The sequence below is a fragment of the Lagopus muta genome, chromosome Z, assembly GCF_023343835.1.
Source record: "Lagopus muta isolate bLagMut1 chromosome Z, bLagMut1 primary, whole genome shotgun sequence".
NCBI lineage: Eukaryota > Metazoa > Chordata > Aves > Galliformes > Phasianidae > Lagopus > Lagopus muta.
In genome coordinates this window covers 13,123,765-13,144,703 of record NC_064472.1, presented here as the reverse complement: position 1 = coordinate 13,144,703, position 20,939 = coordinate 13,123,765, and the positions used below count along the sequence as shown (strand labels likewise).

General features: G+C 39.9%; 1 protein-coding gene across 3 annotated transcripts in view; it reads right to left on the bottom strand.

Annotated features, from left to right (window-relative positions):
* Window positions 1-1,858: 1,858 nt before the first annotated feature.
* Window positions 1,859-20,939, bottom strand: part of LOC125686595 (oncostatin-M-specific receptor subunit beta-like) — a 33,220-nt gene continuing 14,139 nt past the window's right edge. For 2 of the 3 annotated variants that reach the window (XM_048930741.1, XM_048930742.1), the window contains exons 7-20: window positions 19,251-19,526; window positions 18,550-18,679; window positions 17,168-17,325; window positions 14,307-14,443; window positions 12,939-13,098; window positions 12,401-12,477; window positions 11,789-12,005; window positions 9,896-10,096; window positions 9,081-9,182; window positions 8,471-8,650; window positions 7,004-7,168; window positions 5,474-5,552; window positions 5,121-5,193; window positions 1,859-3,808 (exon numbers count right to left, since the gene is read on the bottom strand). In XM_048930741.1, the coding sequence (XP_048786698.1) occupies window positions 3,353-3,808; window positions 5,121-5,193; window positions 5,474-5,552; window positions 7,004-7,168; window positions 8,471-8,650; window positions 9,081-9,182; window positions 9,896-10,096; window positions 11,789-12,005; window positions 12,401-12,477; window positions 12,939-13,098; window positions 14,307-14,443; window positions 17,168-17,325; window positions 18,550-18,679; window positions 19,251-19,526 (2,411 nt within the window). In that variant the 3' untranslated portion in view covers window positions 1,859-3,352. The remainder of the gene's footprint in view (window positions 3,809-5,120; window positions 5,194-5,473; window positions 5,553-7,003; window positions 7,169-8,470; window positions 8,651-9,080; window positions 9,183-9,895; window positions 10,097-11,788; window positions 12,006-12,400; window positions 12,478-12,938; window positions 13,099-14,306; window positions 14,444-17,167; window positions 17,326-18,549; window positions 18,680-19,250; window positions 19,527-20,939) is intronic. The other variant, XM_048930743.1, reaches the window with a different exon arrangement.

The window sequence follows — 20,939 nt, the reverse complement described above, 5'->3', positions numbered from 1 at the left end:
TTCCTGCTGCTCTGCGCTGCACAGGGAGGAGGAGGAAGCTTTCGATGCCTGAAATTCAGGGATGCTGAATGCTTCCAGCTGTGTGGTTGTCACTTGGAGCTGTAGATAGTCAGGCTTTGAGGTACTCTAAGCTTGTATGCTGGACCCTTGGCGTGTTGTGCTGGTGACAGATGCTTTTCCTTATCTGGCAGCTCTTATTTGACCTGACATATAGGCCCCAAGTTTTTCCCTACAAGAAACAATAGCCTGTAGTTCAGGGTGCAGAGGTTGGCACACTGAGGTGAACTGCCCTTAGAAACATCTTAAAAGGTAGTAGCAACAGTACTGGTCATTTTCTTGTCATTTTGAAATGCATGTTGTGTCTTGAATGAGGGTTGTAATCTGCACTGAGAAGCCAAAGAAACGTATGGCGCTCTCACTGCTTCGCAGTGAAGATAGCTATGTGAGAAGCATTTCAAAAACAACAGGCAATTGAATCCCAGTGAGAAATCAAAGAGTAGTTGCTGCTTCCTAATCTGTGCGCTTGTCTTGATGGCTGGCAATTTGGCCTTCAGGAAGGTTACGTTAACTTGTGAGCATGAGCTCAAGCTGAGGAATCACGGTGAAATTCTTGCCACGCTTTGGATCTGCTCGCCTCCTGCTGTGCAGAAGTGCTGTTACTGGGGGTTCTGTGTGGAGGCAGCTGGAAGCCAGTCCTGAACATTCTTTCTGTTACACTTCGTTATCATGTTCTTATTAAAGGTATACGAGGTGAGGACAGGACCAGTCCTTTGGGAACATGGTAGAAACACTGTTTCTATCTTGGTCAAAGCTCCAGTCTCCCTGTTGTGTTTCGTCTCGTTTGGCTTAATTTGGTTCTGGTTTGCTGGACAGTTATTTTCATTGGCTTTTGTATGTTCAGTAAAGAATGTGGATTTTCTTAGGGCTATTTTTGTGACATAGACAGATAGTAATGCCACAGCATGCAGAAATTGCACATTTTGCTTAAATTGCTTTGTAAAACACAGTATTTAATTTGAGAAATGTAATTTATGCCATAAAAGTGTAACATGCCATTTTGCCACAGAGTAGGTTGTTTCGTCACAAGATGCAATATCTTAGGGAGTCAAGGTAGACATTTTATAGGCTTAATTAAAACATTGTTCCAGTACTGGGCTGTCAGCATCCCTAAAACTGCATTAGAGGAGATGATGTAAATTAATCATTCTGAGGAGGGAAGGGATCAAGGAAAATCTCTAGACTTACTCTCCCTGCCCCATGTTGTCTTTATTTAGTAATACGCTGCTACGTATTTGGAGGTTCTAGTGTTTGTAGGTCACTGAACAGACATTGAAATCTGATTTATATTGTATACCTGTAACATAGAAAGAAAAAGTATTTATATATTTTCCGTAAGAATATTGCATTGAGCTGTGTATAATTTAAACAGAGGCTTGTCCCAAAATGGTGTTGCCCACCTTGATTTTTGTGGTTTTTTCTTTTTCTTTTTCTTTTTTTCCCTTTTTTTTTCTTTTTTTCTTTTTCTTTTTTTTTTTTTCTTTTTTTTTTTTTTCTTTTTTTTTTTTTTTTTTTTTTTGTATAGTGTGTACAGTTCATGTCTATGGGCATTAAAAGCCTCCTGAAGCATAATCTTATCAAAGGGATGCATTGTTAATAAAATGTACTTAAACTTCTCATAGTTGTTCTGGTCTCATATGTACCTCTCAATGCTAGAAATGGATTAGAATTTTATTTATATTTGTACGTTACTAATTAACTAGAACAAGCTGAAGCTTTCCAAATAAACATTTTTTGTCAAAGTATATTTTACATTAGTACTTTGTAAGATGTCCTGTAAAAATAGAAGGGGACTCCTTAGTATTTTATACACCATTTTTATTTTAAAACTTTATAGTACTGATACTGAGAATTAGTCACTTTCCACTATGTGATGTTTGTACAATTCAAGTGTTATCATTTCAACAGCAGATGTGAAAGCTGAATTATGAACAAGAAATAAATCTTTCCGTTTTGAACTCATTCAGCCATTATTAATACAAGACAGATGTCTTAGAGGGAAGGGGAAAAAAAAAGAGGCATTTACATGCCTCTCTATCCCCGTGTGAGAAGTACTTTTCTAGTGCCCTCGCTATACCCTTCCACCTACACAAAAGCCTTGTTCTCCTTGGAACAGTCTGTTCCTGCGTTTTGTGAAACTATCGGCCTGCAGACAGGCAGAAGAACTAACCTCTCAGGCTGCCAGGCAGGCCTGTACCTGCTCGTAAGCTGTTCTCTTGCTTCCAAATGACAGAATGCTTTCACTGGAAAGACCATGTGAAACGCCTTTGCTGGAGCTGAGATGGGAGCTCCGGAGCGGCCCAAGTACCTCACCCACCATCAGGAGGGCAGCACCAGCTGCATGACCTCCACCCGTAGTATCCCTGCCACTTTGTGCTCAGCTGCTGCAGCCAAGCCCCAGCAACAGCAGCTCAGAAGTATGAAATAACACCTCATCAGAGCCCCCCCCTCTGCCATAATGAACCTGCACCACATCAAATATTAATACGTGATTAATACGTGGTTTGTGGGACAATCTTGACTTTTTCAGTGAGTCCTATATGAGAATTCCTTAGATACCTACTCTTGATTTTAGTCAGCCTTCCAAGTTTTCTTTAAATAAGCCTTTTTTTAAAATGAAGGATACAATCTTTGTGCTTCCTTACAAACATTTTTGAAAATCAAAGATGACCAAGTTCACCTCAGTATGCTGTTCAAATTCTCAGTTATCACAAAGTCATAGTGCTCAATTCATGTGTCTACAAATGCTGCAAGCTAAAATGTGCCAGTACAAAATCAATGTCTTTGTGAGTTTCAAAATGACAGCCAGCAGGCCCTTCCTTCATTGCTAGCTGGAGGAAGATTATTTTTTTTAACATGCAAACAACAGTATCTGAAGATCTAGCTGATAGAGAGCCTGAACATCTTCTTTGCAAAGGGGATTAATATAGCTAACTGCATCTGACTCGTGTCTGCTTACATAGTTGTCTGGAGTTTGCAAGGAGTAATGCCAAAAAAGGCACTACGAGAGTGTTGCTAACTCCTCCACAAACAGCTGCCCTGATGGGAAGATGGTTCCCACTGCATGTTACAGGCTGCAAAACATTGGCCTGCAAATTCTAAAGCCAGTAACTTCTGATCAAAAGATAGCATGCAGCATTTCACTGCAAAAGCCTTGAACTAGTCACCAACGTACAGCTTTGCAGGGATAACAGGAGGGGGACATCTGGGCTTGTGAAAGCCTGTATCAGAAAGAGAAGTTACTGTGCCTTCAGAAATTCGTGTTTGCATTTTAAAACACAACCAATCGACACACTCAGTCAAAGAGCCTCCTTCCAATGCAGTGCACATCTGTTTGTGATATGTATCTCAGATTGCTCTTCCTGACAGCTGCTTCTCCAGGTGATGAGGTGGAAGCATCATTCAGAATATTGAGGTAGTACTGTGGCTGGTACAGCACTGCTGACACTTCTCCCTTGCTGGTTTCTAGTGTCTCTGGTGTTTCATAGGGATTGGTTTCAACTGCAAGTTGAGAAGAATAAGCAAAATTTTCAAACCAAGTATAAGTCTGAGGTGTAGGTGTGGATGGAAAGTTTCTCTCTTCATTTTTGTTATGATAAACTGAGGAAAGATTCTGATCATCAATCTTATCTTCTGTTGGCGTTGAAGACATCAGGCTCCGTGGAGGTAATTTTCTGGCCTCAGCCTTATTATCCAGTGCTAGGATGTCAGGAATGCAGTCAGTTAGCTTTAGTACTTTCTCAGTACCAATCTACAGGAGAAGCATCAAACACAAAAAAGTGCTCAGTGGAAGAATTCAAGAGTAAAGAAAAGAGTGATTAAATGCTTGTAAAATTATCAATTTTTTGAGTTTGGATTAAATGAACAGAAATTAATGAAAAATACAAAATGTTTGATGAAAGCTGGATTTTATGTGAAATTCACAGAGTATCTCTCATACAAAAGGACACAGCATTGGAACAGGCCATCCAGGGAAGTGGTGGAGTCCCCATTGCTGGAGGTATTTTAAGGGACAGTGGATATGGCAGTAAGGGCCATATCCACTCAATCCTTTATATGTTCACAGAATGGCTTGGGTTGGAGGGAACCTTAAAGCCCAGCTAGGGGCAGGGGTTAGCACCCACTAGAACAGTCTTCCCAGGGCCCCATCCAACTTGGCCTTGAGTGCCTCCATCCACAGCTTTTCTGAGCAACACATGCCAGTCCTTTACTACCCTCTGAATAATGAATCTCCTCCAAACTTTTCATCAGTCTCCCTTCATTTAGTTTAAAACCAGTCCTCCTTGCTCTATCACTATCATACTGCATAGAAAGTGAGCCTCCACCTTTCTTATAAGCTCTCTTAAAGCACTGAAGTCCACGATGAGGTCTCCCATGAGCCTCCTCCAGCCTGAGCAATCCCAGCTCCCTCAGTCTATCTTCAGAGGGGAGGTGCTCCAGCCCTATGATCATTTCCGTGGCCTTTCTCTGGACCTCCTCCATCAGTTCCGTGTCTTTCTTGTGCTGGGATCCCCAGGACTGGCATCAACAAAGCAGAGCAGAGGGGGGCAATCAGCTCTTGATGCGGCTCCTTTGCACATGGCACTAAGGCAGCAGCTCCTGGTTTATAGGACACACAGGGGAAGCTTAGGGCCTTTAACCGATTCTTTCCTCACCACCAGACCTGGCAGAGTCCCATGCATCCTCCCAGGAATCATTAAGTAGATCACACTCTTTCCTACGCATGACAGCATAAGGGATGCATGCAGCCAAGGGATGGGTGGATACAGCAGTAGGCTGCTTCAAAGTGCACCATCCCACAGTATGTTCTGTTATGTTCAGATGGCACTGCTTTTTGAAAAGTAATGCTGGAAGAAGCACTCCAAAAAATTCCACTTGGTGTATAATTTTACTTTCACTTTTAGTTGTATCTAGCTATCACTAAGTTTTCCATGAAAGGGGGATATTAATTTGCATTCATTTCTGCATGTGAGTGTCACTCATGTTAAATGTAGCTAACACTAGAAAATATTTACTAATCAAGAAGGGAAAAATAAAAAATACTAGATTTCAAGTGATCTTACTTTAAACTCTTTGAATGATAGCACTTTGCTCTTGTTAGGACTAGGTATCACAGGACAACAGCAATCCTTCACCCTGGAAACAAGAAAGCAAAACAAGTGATGTTTCTTTGTTCTCTCATCAAAGCATATTCTGCCAGCCAAAGCAACACTAGATGTGTAGAGAAACAGCTGGAAATGATGAGTGTCTCAGAAATGCTGCAAGCCAAATACTTACAGCATCCACACAGATGGACAGTCAAAGAAAAAATGAACAAGGCTTTGTAACAGGCTGGAAGCAACAAAAAGCAGCTGTGGTTTGTGAATTACACTACTTGCATTCTCTGGCTGCAAAAATAAAATGCATTATAGCTTACCACTTCATCTTCCAGAGGCACACAGCCATTATTAGTGACGGAACTACCACAAGCAGGACTAGAAGGTACAGCATGTCTGCTGTAAAAGAAAAATACTTCAAAATTATTTTGTTTACAACTTCTCATTTGTTTAATATAGCCTCAGAATCTGCAACAGAAACACAACCAAGTCCATGTACGATATGAGCCAGTAACTCAGCAGTGAAATTGCCTGTGATTGTAAGATATTTTGGCTCTAAGTTCTGGGACATAGCTGTATGTTTTTGGATATCGATTACCAAAACTGAAATATTGCTAGGTTCCTTTGTTTTGCCCTCACATTAACTTCTTAACTGTAAGCACACATTTCCAAAAGCTAAAAGTGTAGGAATCTTACTTAGCAACTACTGGTTTCAGATTTCCTTACAGATCCCCAGAGGCAACATATTTTTTCAGTGAGACAAAGCCGACTTCAGTATGGTTAGACCGTATCAGGACAGACACTGCCAGTGTTCTTGCTCTCCTAGGTTTTATGCAGATTAAGGATCTCGGTATTTTCACTTCTGGGTATAGCCTTATACTATATACATAGCCTTAGACTATTTCTCACAAATAATTCAGACTACTACACGTAGGCCCTGACAAAGAACAAGTGTCCTCTGAAAACTTCCCCTAGCTGCTGCCCTCTTGCCCTGTGCCAGCCAGCTTTTGTGTCTCTACCACAAACCACAGCAGGAAATAAATAGTCACATTACATTCTCCTTCTTAGCTTTCCTAGGATAATTATGTCAGTACAAATGTCTGTGCCTAAAGAAGGAGCATGGAAGATAGAACAAAGGTGCAGGATGCAGAACTGCCTCTCATTGGGTACCATGAGCATTTGGGCCCTTTATTTAGTTAGTATAAAGCACGAAGTGTCCTTGCATAACCAACACTTCACCCTTTCCTCCCCCTTCACCCTTACCTCAGGCAAATGTTTCAAAATGAGACATTCCCAACTTGGATCACAAATCTCTCAACTGAGATTGCTGAATTGTATTTTCAAGGAACAGAACTAGAGGCAGGTGATTTCATGTTCTGCTTTGGAGATCAAATCTACCCCATTAGTGAACTGCAGTGTTCAAAGAACCCTCTGTTACTGACTTACGAAAGAGTTAGCTTGACAATGGGTTTAAGGACTAGTAAGTAAAGGAATCATAATTAGAAATTCAAAAGTCCATACAGAAGTTCTCTTTTTGCATACTGGTATTTAGTTTCTCCTGTATTATAATATGAATTAAATCCAAATAAAATTCTTCAGTGATCTACCAAACTGGACTCCCTAGGCCTGCAAATCTGCATGAATTATTATACTTCCCAGAAGGATATGCTATGCCTGTGGAATTCTTTTCATTCTAAAATAAAAACACAGCCACTTAAAAGCATCAAAATATCATATTGGTATACATATTTCGTTTTCAGAATTGAATGTTTTCCCTTGAGAAAGGAAGATTATTCTAGCACCCTCCCATCCTTCTGTGGGCAGAAACATTTCTCATTCCCAGTACTCACAGTCATGTGGTGTATCTATGTATCTGAAGTTAATAATGGGAGTTTCTCCTCCACCCGTATATGCTTTAATGGCTAGCTTGTATTTCGTGTTTGACGTCAGGTGTTTCACTGTGTATGTTTTTTCCTCTGGGTTTTCAATTGTGAACTTACATACCACTGAACCACCTAGAATGAAACGTTACAAATCAATGTAGCTAAACCACTGAAATAACAGAACATTTGCAGTTTCCCTTCTTTGTAATCTGCACACTTTTTTCTGAGAAAAATGATGCATCCTGACTCACTGCCACTGTGCTGTGCTCACATCCCTTCTAGCTGGACTCTGACAGCATAGTCTGTCTTGCAGTAGGCCTTCTGATGACTTGCTGTCAAGAAATACAAGAAATCACTATACTTCCATTTCCTCTGACTAGAGTTTGATTTGGTGTTTTACCATTTTCTTCAGAGTTCTCTTGCTTTTAAGCTTAGATCAAATTCTTTCAAGTTAATTGGAAGCAAGACATCTCTATCCCAGAATTATACTCTGTCTATTGTGCAACTCCCAGACCCCAGGGAGAGAAGGGTTAGCTTGTTTCTCATGTTCCCAGTCACACCTCCTATGTGCTAGCTCATGCAACTGGAAAGTAGCATTTTTTAACCACTCTAAGTTTGACTGGGATTACTTGCAGAACTGTGGCTCTTCAGTGCTTAATTTAAGCGTTGATTAATTTAAGATGACTGAAACATCTAATAATTTTCCTTCAGTTCAGCCTATGTTTTTCATCCTGGTGAAAACCTAATAGGGAGAGAGATCTGAGAGAAAACATGACTCACCTGGAAGAAGAGATAAGGAAAAAAAATAACCTTGAACAACTTGGAAACACATGAAAATTTTAATGTACGAATCATCGGAGCAGTTTCGGACACGAATCATTAAAACCAGAAATGAAAAGTTAAACATGGCTTTGTGCCACCCCACAGCTTAAGAACTGCCTTAAGAACTCCACTGGAGAGCAAAGCAACAAATACTTTCATTATAAAGGAATTCAAATGGGGAATTTCCACAGTGTTCCAATTCTGAAGGAAATAAGTGCTATTCCATCTGTTTCTAAAATACCTAGTAAAACTACCATGCTTCCTATGACTCTCATCCAAGTAGATCACAAACAGATGTTTTGGAAATTCATCTGGAACTCAGATTGCAAGAAGCAGGAATGACTCCTCCTACAGTACTGAAAGAATCCTTTCTGTAGTTCACACTAATGCTGAAGGGACCTACAGAAAAAGGACAAGGAGCTATAAATCCTTATAATGCCAGGACCCTAATTCTGCCCAATAACACCTCAAATATTAGGAAGGAATCAAAAGAAGCAGATGCCAGATTTGCTGGCCCAATACGACCTTTTCAAGAGGTTGCAGTGTAGGCCACAAGGCCTCCCTCTCACCTATATTAATGACAGAACTTCCAAAACCCCGGGGCTCTGATACCTGCAAGAACATGTTTTTTGGATCCTTTCAAATTGCAATCCTCTTGCACAGGTGACACATAAACATGGTAACCTCTTAAGAAACCAGGCAGTATCTCATCCGTGGGATAAGGATCCCAGTACAGTGTTACTTCATGATAACTCAGTTCAACTTTTTTCACATCAGGGTCAAATCGAGGAGCTGGAAAAAAGAAAATTTCTATTGGACTTGGCATTATCCTTCAATCACATTAATCTTCTCACTTGGAAAAGTTCTGAATTCCCATGTATATTTGTATCTCAATTTAATCTAAAGATTGAACAAAGCCAAAGCACTCAAAAAAATCTGATACCTTCATAGTGTGAGTCTACATAGCACACAAAGCACACATGCACTGCTAATCATAGTCTGATCAGCATGGGCTTGACCTGGTCACAGCACTGGTCTCATATCCTCTGTAAAGGGAATATACATTGTTTTACAACTTGTAAATCATCTATTTCACAGATTATACTGAAACAACACAGCAAGTGCATTTTAATCTAGCTGCAGAAGCAGGGCCGAGGAATTCCTCAGTTGGTGGTAGATGAATTCAGCAAATACATAAACTTGAAATGCATTCCCAACTTACGAAGCTCCTTGAGATAACCAGTCTTCTTCTCCAGTAAGGAGACTCTATTAGCAGCAGACGCATAGATGCAGAAATTGTATCTCACCCCAGGAACAAAAGCAGCTAGAAAATAGTAGAACTGATTACAAAAATAGGTTCCCATGATGTGACTTTTTTTTTTTTTTTTTTTTTTGGTCTTGCTATTGCTGTGTGGGTTGCTTTTTGTTTTTATTCTAATGACTGACTTGCAATTTATTTATTGAATACTAAGATGTGCTCAGCCAAACTTTGGTCATTTCATTTCAAAAGTTGAACTCTCAGTTGAGAGGGTCTGGGAAGGCTATGTGCCTTTATCCATTTCAGTAGTAGGTCACAGTGACTTTCAAAAGGCCGGGAAGGATTTGGATCTAATGGTCACTACCAGGATAAAATCTGCACAATCTCTGGGGAACACAGAGAGTACTAAGCTTCTCATCGTGCAGTAGATGTTATAATGTCAGTGTAAACTTCTAACCTGTGCTACAGACGAGGCAGAGCTCCATTTTGCAACTCTATACTTACAGATAACAGTCACTACACTCCTTCAAGATGTCACTTAAAGACACTCAGAAGATGTTTTGCTAAAATACTGCTCTGATTTCCATGGCTCAGTGGTGCTAATGTATTTATGGCGTCTATTTTAGCTGCTGGGCAAACCATCATGCCAAATGCTTTTACATAATTGTATGTGCACTGCACAAACTTCAGTATTCTACAGGACATGCTTTCTGAATTCCTTTAATGCCTATGGCATAAAAGAGTTTGGACATCAGAAAAAAAATACATTCTGCTTTCACCTGATTTGATCAGAGCACTGGAAGTGTTCGGTCCAAATCTCTTCCATTGTAAATCACAAGGCTGCAGGATTGGAAAGTTACACCAATCAATAATGTAACTGTCAGATTTATCTCTGGGCTTCCAGGAAATCAAAATGCCGCCGTCTGTGCCATTAACCTGTTCTTCTTTAAGCTCTGACTTATTGAGCCTCTTTTCAGTGTCTAGGAATGAAAAAAAAAAAAAGCAGTTATTATCCTGCATAAGATCTGAATAAACAAGGGTCAACCATAATGAACAGTTATGCTCTTCCATGATCAGACATATGAGCCCTCTCCTATGCTGAAAGCCAACTGTTCAGACATAAGAAGCTATTACCATAAATCCAGAAAAAGAATTCAACAGCGAGAAACTGGAGTCAAGAACAGAAAGCCACAAGAGGCTAATGGCATGCACAAGTTTCACTCACGGAGGGCTGGGCTGTCACAGCACATGCTGCAGGTCTGATGCCTAGACTAAGGCTAAGCACACTTTGCGAAGACTGTGGAAAACAGACTTTGTCTTAGGAGGGACAGATTGAGGCCCTCGTGTCAATATGCATAGAGTACTGCCCTGTAGGCCAAAATACAGTGATAATTTCCAGATAGCCATGATTTCCGTTTTCAGGTCAGGTTAATTTATTCCCTCAAGATTATAAGTCATAGAATCATGGACTCACAGAATGGTTGGATTTGAATGAACCTTAAAGACTAGCCAGGGGCAATATTTATCCAGCCTCTTGCCCAACACGAGCTCAGGCTGCCCCCCAGGATCCCTTCCAACCCATCTTGAGCATTTCCAGGGATGGGTCACCTCAGGAAACATAAGAAGTTATTACCATAAATCCAGAAAAAGAATTCTTTCATACTTTACTCTCTGTGTAAAGAATGCCATCCTAATATCTAAGTTGTATCTCCCTTCTTTTAGTTTAAAGCTATGCAAAAGGAGCCTCCCTCCTGCTCATGAGCTCCCTTTAAGTACTGGAAGGTTGCCATTAGGCCACTCTGGAGCCTTCTTTTCCTCAGGCTGAACAACTCCCTCAACCTTTCGTTGTAAGAATGGTGCTACAGCCCTATGATCACCTGCGTGGCCACCCTCTGCACCTGCTCCAACAACTCCATGTCTTTCTTGTGCTGGGGTCCCCAGGGCTGGACATAGTACTGCAGGTGGGTCATCAGGACAGAGTGCAGGGAGATGATCACCTCCCTCACCCTGCTGGAATTTTTTGATGTAGCCCAGCATACAGTTAACCCTGTAGGCTGTGTGCTTACTGCTGGCTCATGTCAGCCTCATGAGGCCATCTCTAACTTGCTCTGCTCTTAGAGCAGGAGAGATTTTTCTCCCCTTACACCTGCCTAGAGATTCAGGGATGTGAAAGAAGAACTGGGAAGTCTGGCTGCCAGTGAAGACAGATGCAAACAACTCACCCAGTACTTCAGTCTTCTCTACATGTGTTGAAGGCACTTGTCTCTTCTCATTTATCAGAGGGGGTACACTCTTCTTTCCTGACCAATATACGTATAGAATCTTTTTTTTATTATTTACCTTGCCATGTTTCCTCTTTGCTTTGACCTTACTGATCTCTCCTCTGCACATCTGGATGACATCCCTGTTCTCTTCCCAGGTCACACATCCCTGCTTTCACTTTTTATCCTTTAGCTTGATCAGGAGGTACCCTCTCAGCCATGCTAGTCTCCTGCCTTCTCTGCTTGATTTCAGGTGGATGGAGAGCTATGGTGCTCTCAAAAATGCAGCCTTAAAGAAGTGCCAGCACTGCTCCACTCCTTCATCCATAAGGACAGCCTCCCTTAATATAAGTGGATATAAAACTCTGGTAATGAAAAGCCAGTTTTAGCTGGAAATACTCCTACTGTTACCTGTAGCTCCAGGGATGATCAACACTGAAGGATGTGAATAACCAACATTGTTCTTTGCTGTGATACTGATTCTGTAGGGATGATTATCGATGAAAATCCTTGTACTATTACAATCTGATGAAAGAGAAATGTGTTCAGGCTTAAATCGGCCTACTAGTTTTTCCCAGGTTACTTCATATGAAATAATTTCCCCATTCGCTTGAAAATCTGCTTCTTGCTAGGAACAAAAAAGAAATGTAGGTAAACATCAATTACTTAGAAAATTTTTGTGAAGAAAAACACAAGAAAAACAACTTTAAATAATAACTCACATACATTATTTCTGTAACAATATAAACACTCATTGCACTCATAATCATAAGCATACTGTTTCAAATGGAAATGCAGAAATACCAGTAATAGGATTTACCTTATTATAATACTTGGCAAAACAGAAGTATGCATGTCTGAAATACCAAGATCATATAGCTAGAAACTTCCTGAAATATGTAATATAAAATATTTTTCTTAGGCTCTTGCCATAAAGTGCACAGAGGCTTGTTAAAGTTAATGAGAGAAGTTTCAAACCCATTTTCAAATAGTTTTATTTCCATTTCTGTGCCAATGTCTCACCTTCCAGAACAAGGTCACGTTCCGCCCCCACAGAGCTGGTGTAATTTTTCTCCAGACATCCAGTTTCCCTGATGGAGCTGGAGGAAATACAGGAAAACAAAGATGCTTTATTTGCCTCCATTTGAAGACATGCAACCCTTCACACTTCTCTTTCCCAGAATCACTCCTACGTCTTGGCAAAACATCCTTTAACTTCTTGCTGTATTCAGCTTTTACTTCTGAATACTAGTATAGCTCACTTCTCTAAAAATCCTTTCTTTGCTTTCAGTTCCCAGTTGTTTATTCCCACCTCTGCATTGCTTTTCTAGCCCTCAAAGAACACTTTCATCCTCCTGGTCACCTGGATTTTCCACTGCCTGCAGTAGATGAAATTCCAGAGGCTGCTATGAAGGATGATTTAAGAGGCCACCTTCCTAAAGTTTGCTTAGTATGATTCTGCTTTCATGACTGCAACAAGGACTCTCCTCTAGTGGCATTAGTAGCAAGTAGCAAGAAGAGGGATCAGGTGAAGACTCCTTTTTCTATAGACCAGACACACCTATTTCCTTTGTTCTGAAAGTGTGGGCTTTGCTCCACTCGCTCCATCTCCAGAAATGCTGAGCTGCACCACAACGTACTCTAGCTGTGTAACTGGTGTAGGGCTGCAGTCCACCAAGGGTGATGCGGTTACGATATAGTTGTGTGTCTGAACTATTGTACTGCAAAACAGAAAAACAGAACCGTCAGAGCTTAGTTTTCCTTCATGAGCAACAAGAAGCTTTTGTTTGAAAAACTGATTCTGCCTCTGCTACATACAGTGGCCAGTAAAGCTTGTTTTGGAAAAGACAATAATTGAACAGCAGTCAATAAAAAAAAGAAAAGAAAAAAAAGGAAAAAAGAGATAGTCACGAGTGCTAATGGGAGATGCAGAAAGAGTTGTACAACCTTGTTCAGTGCAACCATCTGAGTAGGAGACTCCTGCAGTGAGTCAAATGACAACTCTTCACATAAAGGCAGACAGAGTTTACGGAGACCTTATCCTCACCATTACCAGGTCTCTTACTCAGCTAATTTAAGCAATGTGCTGTTCTAGACACATGCACAGCATGTATAGCTGCCTTTTCTTTCAATTTTCATTTTTTTTTCCACACTCAATCTTAAAAGATCAAATGAGTTCTTGCAAAAGTGCGCATGCTCCTGTAAAGGCCAACCGCAGCAATGATTTAATCTGACAGCTCTTAGGCAATAGTAAAGACAGAACACAGGTTGCTTCTGATCTTCTTAATGCCTTTTAGTATGTTGAAGTCAAGCTGCCCTCATAAGAAAAGGACTACAAAGAAACCACAGTAAATACGCAAAATGTAAATCAACTTCAGTGTTTGTGAAAGAACTGGAACATGATGACTCTACCTAAACAATTTCAAGGAGGTTTAAGAGGATGGAAAGAAAAACTGTCCTGGGATTTCCTCACTGGAAACCATGCACACTACCATTAAGAACAGCCAGTGGTGTACAGGAGAATTCTGGACTAATATCAAAAAAGTGTGATCCTTCAGTACACTTCCATGCCATTTGCTTCTAAGATGATATGAGTTGTAAAAGTATGGCAAACAAATGAAGATTAGCAGTAGCTATAATAACAGCAATTATAAGGCCTGTAAGTATTTTCTTTTACTTCAGCAGACCATTTGGCAGAGGACAGAGTATATAGACCAGTCACACCATACATTTCAGTCAGCATTACAAGCAGTGTTGGAAGTATGAATTAACATTAGCAATGGCCAGCCATGGGGACCACATAATAAGCATGGAACCTGATAGCAAATAAAATCAGAAAAACATACAAATCAGCATGCTCACAAGACTCAGATTAAATTAAGATTGCTAAAGAATAATTTTTGCATTAGAATAAATTCAGATTTCATACTAGTTTTGCTTTCCCATCAGGTTGACACACTTCAGCTTGACAAAAGAGTTCAATTTCCTTTTCCTTTTGTTCCCAGTGTAACTCAATTTCTGCATCTGTGTATTCTTCCCACTGCTGGAAAGGTGGTAGGGGATAAACTACAAACAAATAGAGAACCTGAGTTAACTCTTGTAAAACATAAAATATACACAAATGTATTTTAAGGTATTTTAGTTGAGCAATTAAAGAAATATTAAACACAATGTAATTGTTTTCTGCTGCTCTAGGAGAAGTAGACATAAGTTAAAAGTTAATTTCACGATGAAAACGTAATGTTCATAGTCCTGTGTAACCTCCTTGAAGAAGGGGATTGGACTAGATTTCTTCAAAGGAAGAGATCCCTTCCAAATCATTCTATGATGGTATAAATGTTATACAAGTAGCAACAAACAAGCAAACAAACAATGGCAAGAAAAAACTTTTCCTGATTTGGAGATATTTTAGAATATCATGCACTTAAATGCTGTAACATAGGGACTGGTGGAATCTTCTGAAGCAGAATAGTGAATAACACTCAACAAGTTCCTATACTCCAGAAACCTGTACCACAACCTTTCACAATTCTCGTTTTAAATGCTACTAGCAGTTACCCTCTTGGTAAACATTACCAGTGCTACTTGTGAAAGATTTTTGAGATCTTTTACTGCTATGTAAATAATACTCAGCAAGAGAAGCAGATTTCTAACTCTGCTATTATCATCTCAATTCCAAGGAATGAGACTTGGCAATGCAAATGAGTGATATGTGTCCAGCTTTCATCATTGTACTAAAACTTGATAGAGCATAAATTAAAATCTGGGGACTTCCAGACTCCAAGGAATTTGTGCTTTATACACAGTGCCCACAAGCAGAATTGGAAATTATGGACTTCAGTTTTCCTTTATTTACAAATGTTCTACTGTAATTATTTCCAGGATCGGAGAAAACATTAAGAACTTTATTGCCATCACTACTTAGAAGACTGACTCATCATAAGTATTATATACCATTTCTGTAGCTTGTAACAACCACTAAGACTGGCAAAAGAAAACTGTAGTAAAAACTTGAATGTATGGAGCACATTCAGTGTTAAATATTCAAGACTAATTTCCCATGAAAACTAACTTTATCACAATGCAATGTCATACTACAACCTCCCAGTTTTTTCTTTCTTCCTGCTCCATTTCTTCTTCCCTCAAAAAACTCAAATAATCAACTTGCTTCTATGAAATAAACTTTACAGAGAAGGACTTTTAACATGTTCCTATGAGTCATAAGAAAATAATGTGTCTAATAAACCTGAAATGAGAGCCTGTAAGGAAGGAAGTGCTGCCAGAATGCAAAAACTACATCATCAAACTCCTGGTCCATCGGCCTTTCCACTTCATAAGCAGATAAATCACAGATTGCTTCCTGCTTCTTTACACAGGCAAGAAAACTGAAGGAGCATGGCAACACTGAGGAGGATGTGATGGGGTTAAAGGACACAAAGACAATTAAGAAGAACTGGAAAGACTGCTGGAAACACAGTAAATAGACAAGTGTTTTAAGGTAGAAGTAGTTCACAGAATCACAGAATGGCCAGGGTTGGAAGGGACTTCAAGGATCATGAATCTCCAACCCCCTGCCACAAGAAGGGACACCAACCTCCACATTTAATGCTAAACCAGGCTGCCCAGGGCCACATCCAACCTGGCCTTGAACACCTCCAAGGACGGGGCATCCACAGCCTCTGGGCAGCCTGTTCCAGTACCTCACCACTCTCTGGGTGAAGAATTTCCCCCTGATGTCCAACCTAAACCTCCCCTCCCTCAACTTAAAACCATTTCCCCTCGTCCTACACGTATCAACCCTTTCAAAGAGTTGATTCCCCTCCCCTCTGCAGGCTCCCTTTAGGTACTGAAAGGCTGCAATGAGGTCACCCCACAGCCTTCTTTCCTCCAGGCTGAACAAGCCCAGCTCCCTCAGCCTGTCTTCATAGGGGAGGTGCTCCAGTCCCCTGATCACCTTCATGGCCCTCCTCTGGACCCTCTCCAACAGCTCCCTGTCTTTTTTGTATTGCGGGCTCCACACTTGGACGCAGCATTCCAGATGAGGCCTCACAAGAGCAGAGCAGAGGGGGACAATCACCTCCCTGTCCCTGCTGGCCACCCCTCTTCTGATGGAGCCCAGGATACCATTTGCCCTCCGAGCCGCAAGAGCACACTGCTGGCTCATACTAAGTTTTTCATCCATCAGAACCCCCAGGTCCTTCTCCACAAGGCTGCTTTCAAGGACTGCTCCTTCCAGTCTGTATGGATGCCTGGGATTCCTCCAGCCCAAGTGCAAAACCTTGCACTCCGCCGTGTTGAACCTCATCAGGTTCACCCAGGCCCACCTTTCTAGCCTCTTGAGGTCCCTCTGAATGGCATCCCTTCCTTTCACCGTGTCAAACGCACCACTCAGCTTGGTGTCATCAGCAAACTTAATGAGGGTACACTCGATTCCATCATTGATGTCATTGATAAAGATGTTAAAGAGCACCAGTCCCAAGACAGACCCCTGGGGGACACCACTCGTTACCGGCCTCCACCTGGACATAGAGCCATTGATTACTAGTTAGGAAGTTAAGGGACCAGGGGCACACAAAATAATACAGAACATAGGACCACAGCCACTACTATTTACAGAACTTTGCAAAGCTGAAACCAAAGAGAAAGCAGCTAACTATAGCACAGAAAACTAACAAAACCTGAGAAGACAAAACCAGTAACTTCTGCTTTAAGCTGGCATCCAAGTATTAAGACCAAGAAAACAAGGCCTTCCACAAAAAGTTTTCATCAAAGAAATAGAAAAGGACTTACTTCTGTGAGCTACATCAAAAACATCCGTGGCAGTTCCCTTTCCCAGTGGGTTTTCAACAGTCAGTGTGATATTATAGATCCTCTGCTTCCCTATATCCCAAGAACATGAGCACCTCTCAGAACAATTTACCGTGCATGGAACAGAAGATTTGGAAAACCTATTAAAAAACAGGAAGAAAAAAATAAAAGGAAGAAGAAGAAAAGAAACTTTTTTTGATATAGAACCAAGATAGGTGTGGAAATCACCGGTGCCTAAACTAAAATACAGCATCACAGAAAACAAGGCTGCACTGGTCTGTGAGAAGCTACCTAGTTCTCTTCTTAGTCCAAACTAGCATGAATATACTATTCCTGTAATTAGATGAAAGTTTTCTTTGAAGAAGACTTAGTTCCTCCTTAGTTGCCAGAAAAGCTAAATTGCTTTAGGTACTTCATCATGGGTTTGCAGATTTTTAAACAAGGGACAGAGTTTATCAATGATAAAGCATTCCCATGTCTACAGTTATATTTTCAAACGAAACAGCAGTCTCAGCGCATCTGCTAACCTTCTATTTTTGAAACATCATTATATCTGAATGGAAGTGAATGATGCAGAGATCCTGAAGGTGCTATGATGACTGCCTTCTGGAATCTTTTGATGCAAATTATTTGTTTTAAGAGTTCTCTTCAAGCCTTTTTCTTTGTTGCCCTTGCCCTAAGGTCTCACCTCCCTTCCTCTCCTGTGAGCTTAAATGCCTCCGTAGCAAGAAACCAGGGCCTAGGTCTGATTTGCCAAAGACCTTGACCCAGACTGGTAAGAAAAAACTGTGAGAAAGTCTACACAGAGATTAAAAATAGAAGAGGGAAAAAAAAAGAAACTAAAATTATAGACAGATGTAGGATTGTTGAGATAGCTTGAGAATTCAAGAAGGAAACGGAAAGTTACAAAAATTTTAGAGAAAAAAACTAATAAATCTAATGAGGCTAACTGGTGCCTAGCTAGGAAACAGCAATTTTGATAGGCTTTACTGTCAACACAGATTGTGAACAAAATGATTTCCACTCTTAAATCCTACTTATCTGTTGTGTGCATCATCCAACAAATTAGATTTTATTTGTAAGTTATAAATATCCTGTTTGCAGGTATCTTTACAGCTACTTAAAAATGTCCATACAAATTGATACCAAATAATTGTTATAGCAGGCTCTATCAAGCAGAAGCTGGTCTAATGAAACAACAACTTTGTTACAGGTCATAGCTTAAATAAGCTGATAAGTGAGTTACAAAGAGGCAAGCAGCTAACTGCAACAAGGATAAAAATACTTCTATGGATTTTGATGGTCAGAAATAATGTGTTTTGTACATCACAGGCTGGAGTTATTGTAACAATGAGGGGACTTACTGTTCAGACAACTTGTATTTTGATGAGTGACTTCCATAAAGGTAGGTGTCTCGTCCTTGGTCCCAGGTACATGTTATTTCTCTCATGTTCTGAGTTTGGCAGGAAAAATCATGAGGTGCATCAGGTGGTCCTTGTCAGAGGCAATAACCATAAAAAGCAACAGTATGGCAGTTAATGCAAAAAAATAAATAAATAAATAAAAATCAATACACTCAATGTATTAGCATACTAGAAATGATGGATGCATACAAAGCCTGCTTTACTACAGATATCATTATTTCAATTACACTTATTAGGTTATCACTCTGCAGAGATACCAGGACTGCACCATAAATTAATTGCAATCCAAATGCTTCTTTAGGATGCTTTTCCTTATTACTTTTTGTTATATTAATACATTAATTTAACCTGTATTGTGTTGTTGTTTTTTTCCATGCAAAACTTAATGCCACATACCATACCAGCTATATTGATATCATTAACGAGATTAATATAAACATGTTTAAAACAAAGCTTTCCATTTAGTAATGTTTTCTACATGCATGCATACAGACTTTAAGTCAGAGTTTAACCTGAATTTGGCTAGACCTAAGAGGACAGTGACAAGTTACAAGATATCTTTTTCTCTCCCCACATCCCTCGCAGCCATTATTGACTTAATAGGAACAGGGAAACATAATCGTAACAAAGCCTTCACTTACTACCAACAAAGAACACTGCATGCGCAAAGCAATTGTCTTCATGGCAAGACTCTCTACAAAGGACGTGAGGCACTCCCAGAAATGTCACATTCTTTGCAATGAGAAGTCCAACTTGACTATTTGTGCGATTGAAGTAAGGAATAGGTGAATTTAAAAAAAATTCCTTTATGATTTGACCTTTCCTTCCAACGCAACAAAGACTGATGTCAAAGCCTTCCTCTATAATTTTTTCATCCGGAAAGATTTTTGGTTCACTGATGTTTGAAGTATCCAGACCTGTAAATTAATGCATAATAACCCATTTCAAAATTTTCTCATGGCAGGAGCCTCACATAACAGAGCATTTACATGAAAATTTGCTAACATACTATCATTCATGATCAATTATTTAATATTCTTCCCCATCAGAGATCAATTAGACATGTAATCACATGTATATTCTGATAAATCCATCCACATATAATGTAGCACAACAGACAACCTAAGAGGCCTAAATCCATCTTGCTGCCTTTCACATGGGTGAAAACAAGCAGAGCGTATTCAAGAATTGCCTTTACAGATGAACTCTGCCTCCTGGACCTATGAACAGATTGATGTTTACCACCAAAATGCCCGCTCTTTTTGATTTTGAGCAGAGGACTGAAAAAGCGACATACTCTGAATCTTTCACAGGTTTGACTAAGACAAGCCAACAATGAATGAATCAGATTGGTAAGGGGATATGGAATATCTATGGCTTTCAATGTTGGACTCCCTGATGGGGGCAAAAATCTGTGGGATTTAAGCTACCTCACAGGCTTTTGCACAGGCTGGGAATAAAATTTTCTCTCTGGTTAAAAATCAGGACATTCCAAATAAGATCTGTAGTGCAGGATCAGCTTATGAAAAGCCTTTATGATTCCTACCTGATTTCAATTAAATACATAAAATCACAAAAATCTCACTCCTGAGAATAAAATAGAAACTCTTTCATCTTATCTTCCGTTATATAAAGTGAAGGAGATCAGCAATTTGCATACAATCTGAGCATATTGATTTACTACCAGGATCTCCTCTCATAATTAAAAACCCTTGTTGATCCAAGCATGAATAGTATTTATTTACAAACCCATAAATCATCTTTTTCCTAAAATAGCCATACGTTTTGTTTAAACCAAATTCTCTGGAAATCAAATTGCTTTAATAAGACATACGATGATCCAAAATTAAAACCTTCTTCTTTTTTTCTGATATCATTTGTTTATATTATTAGCCCATTTCCAAGTGACATAGGGAGTTGACTTACTCCTCACTCTCCATGTCTTTGAAACTAATCAAAGCTATGATCCCAAGACAAAACATGTGTTGATGCATCAGATGAAGAAGCAACCACAACTACGTGCTTCCTTTCCTCTCCCTCAGACGGTGCCAGTGCTGTGTCTGACCTGGTGAAAGCCTACTCTAAAAATTAGGTCGTGACTAGGGCAAGATATTGTATCAAGAAAGCAGGCCAAATTCTACTCAAATTCAAACTGCCATACTAGCCAACGTATCACACTGCTTTAATGTATGAGCAAGAAAAGTCCTGAAACTTTTTGTCCATTAACTTACGAAGGTAGTCTGCAAATTAGAAGAAGGGCTGCAAAAAAAGAGTTGGTTAGCGCTCAGAGATAAAAAGAGGTTGAATGGTTTTTCTTAATTTGACGTTGT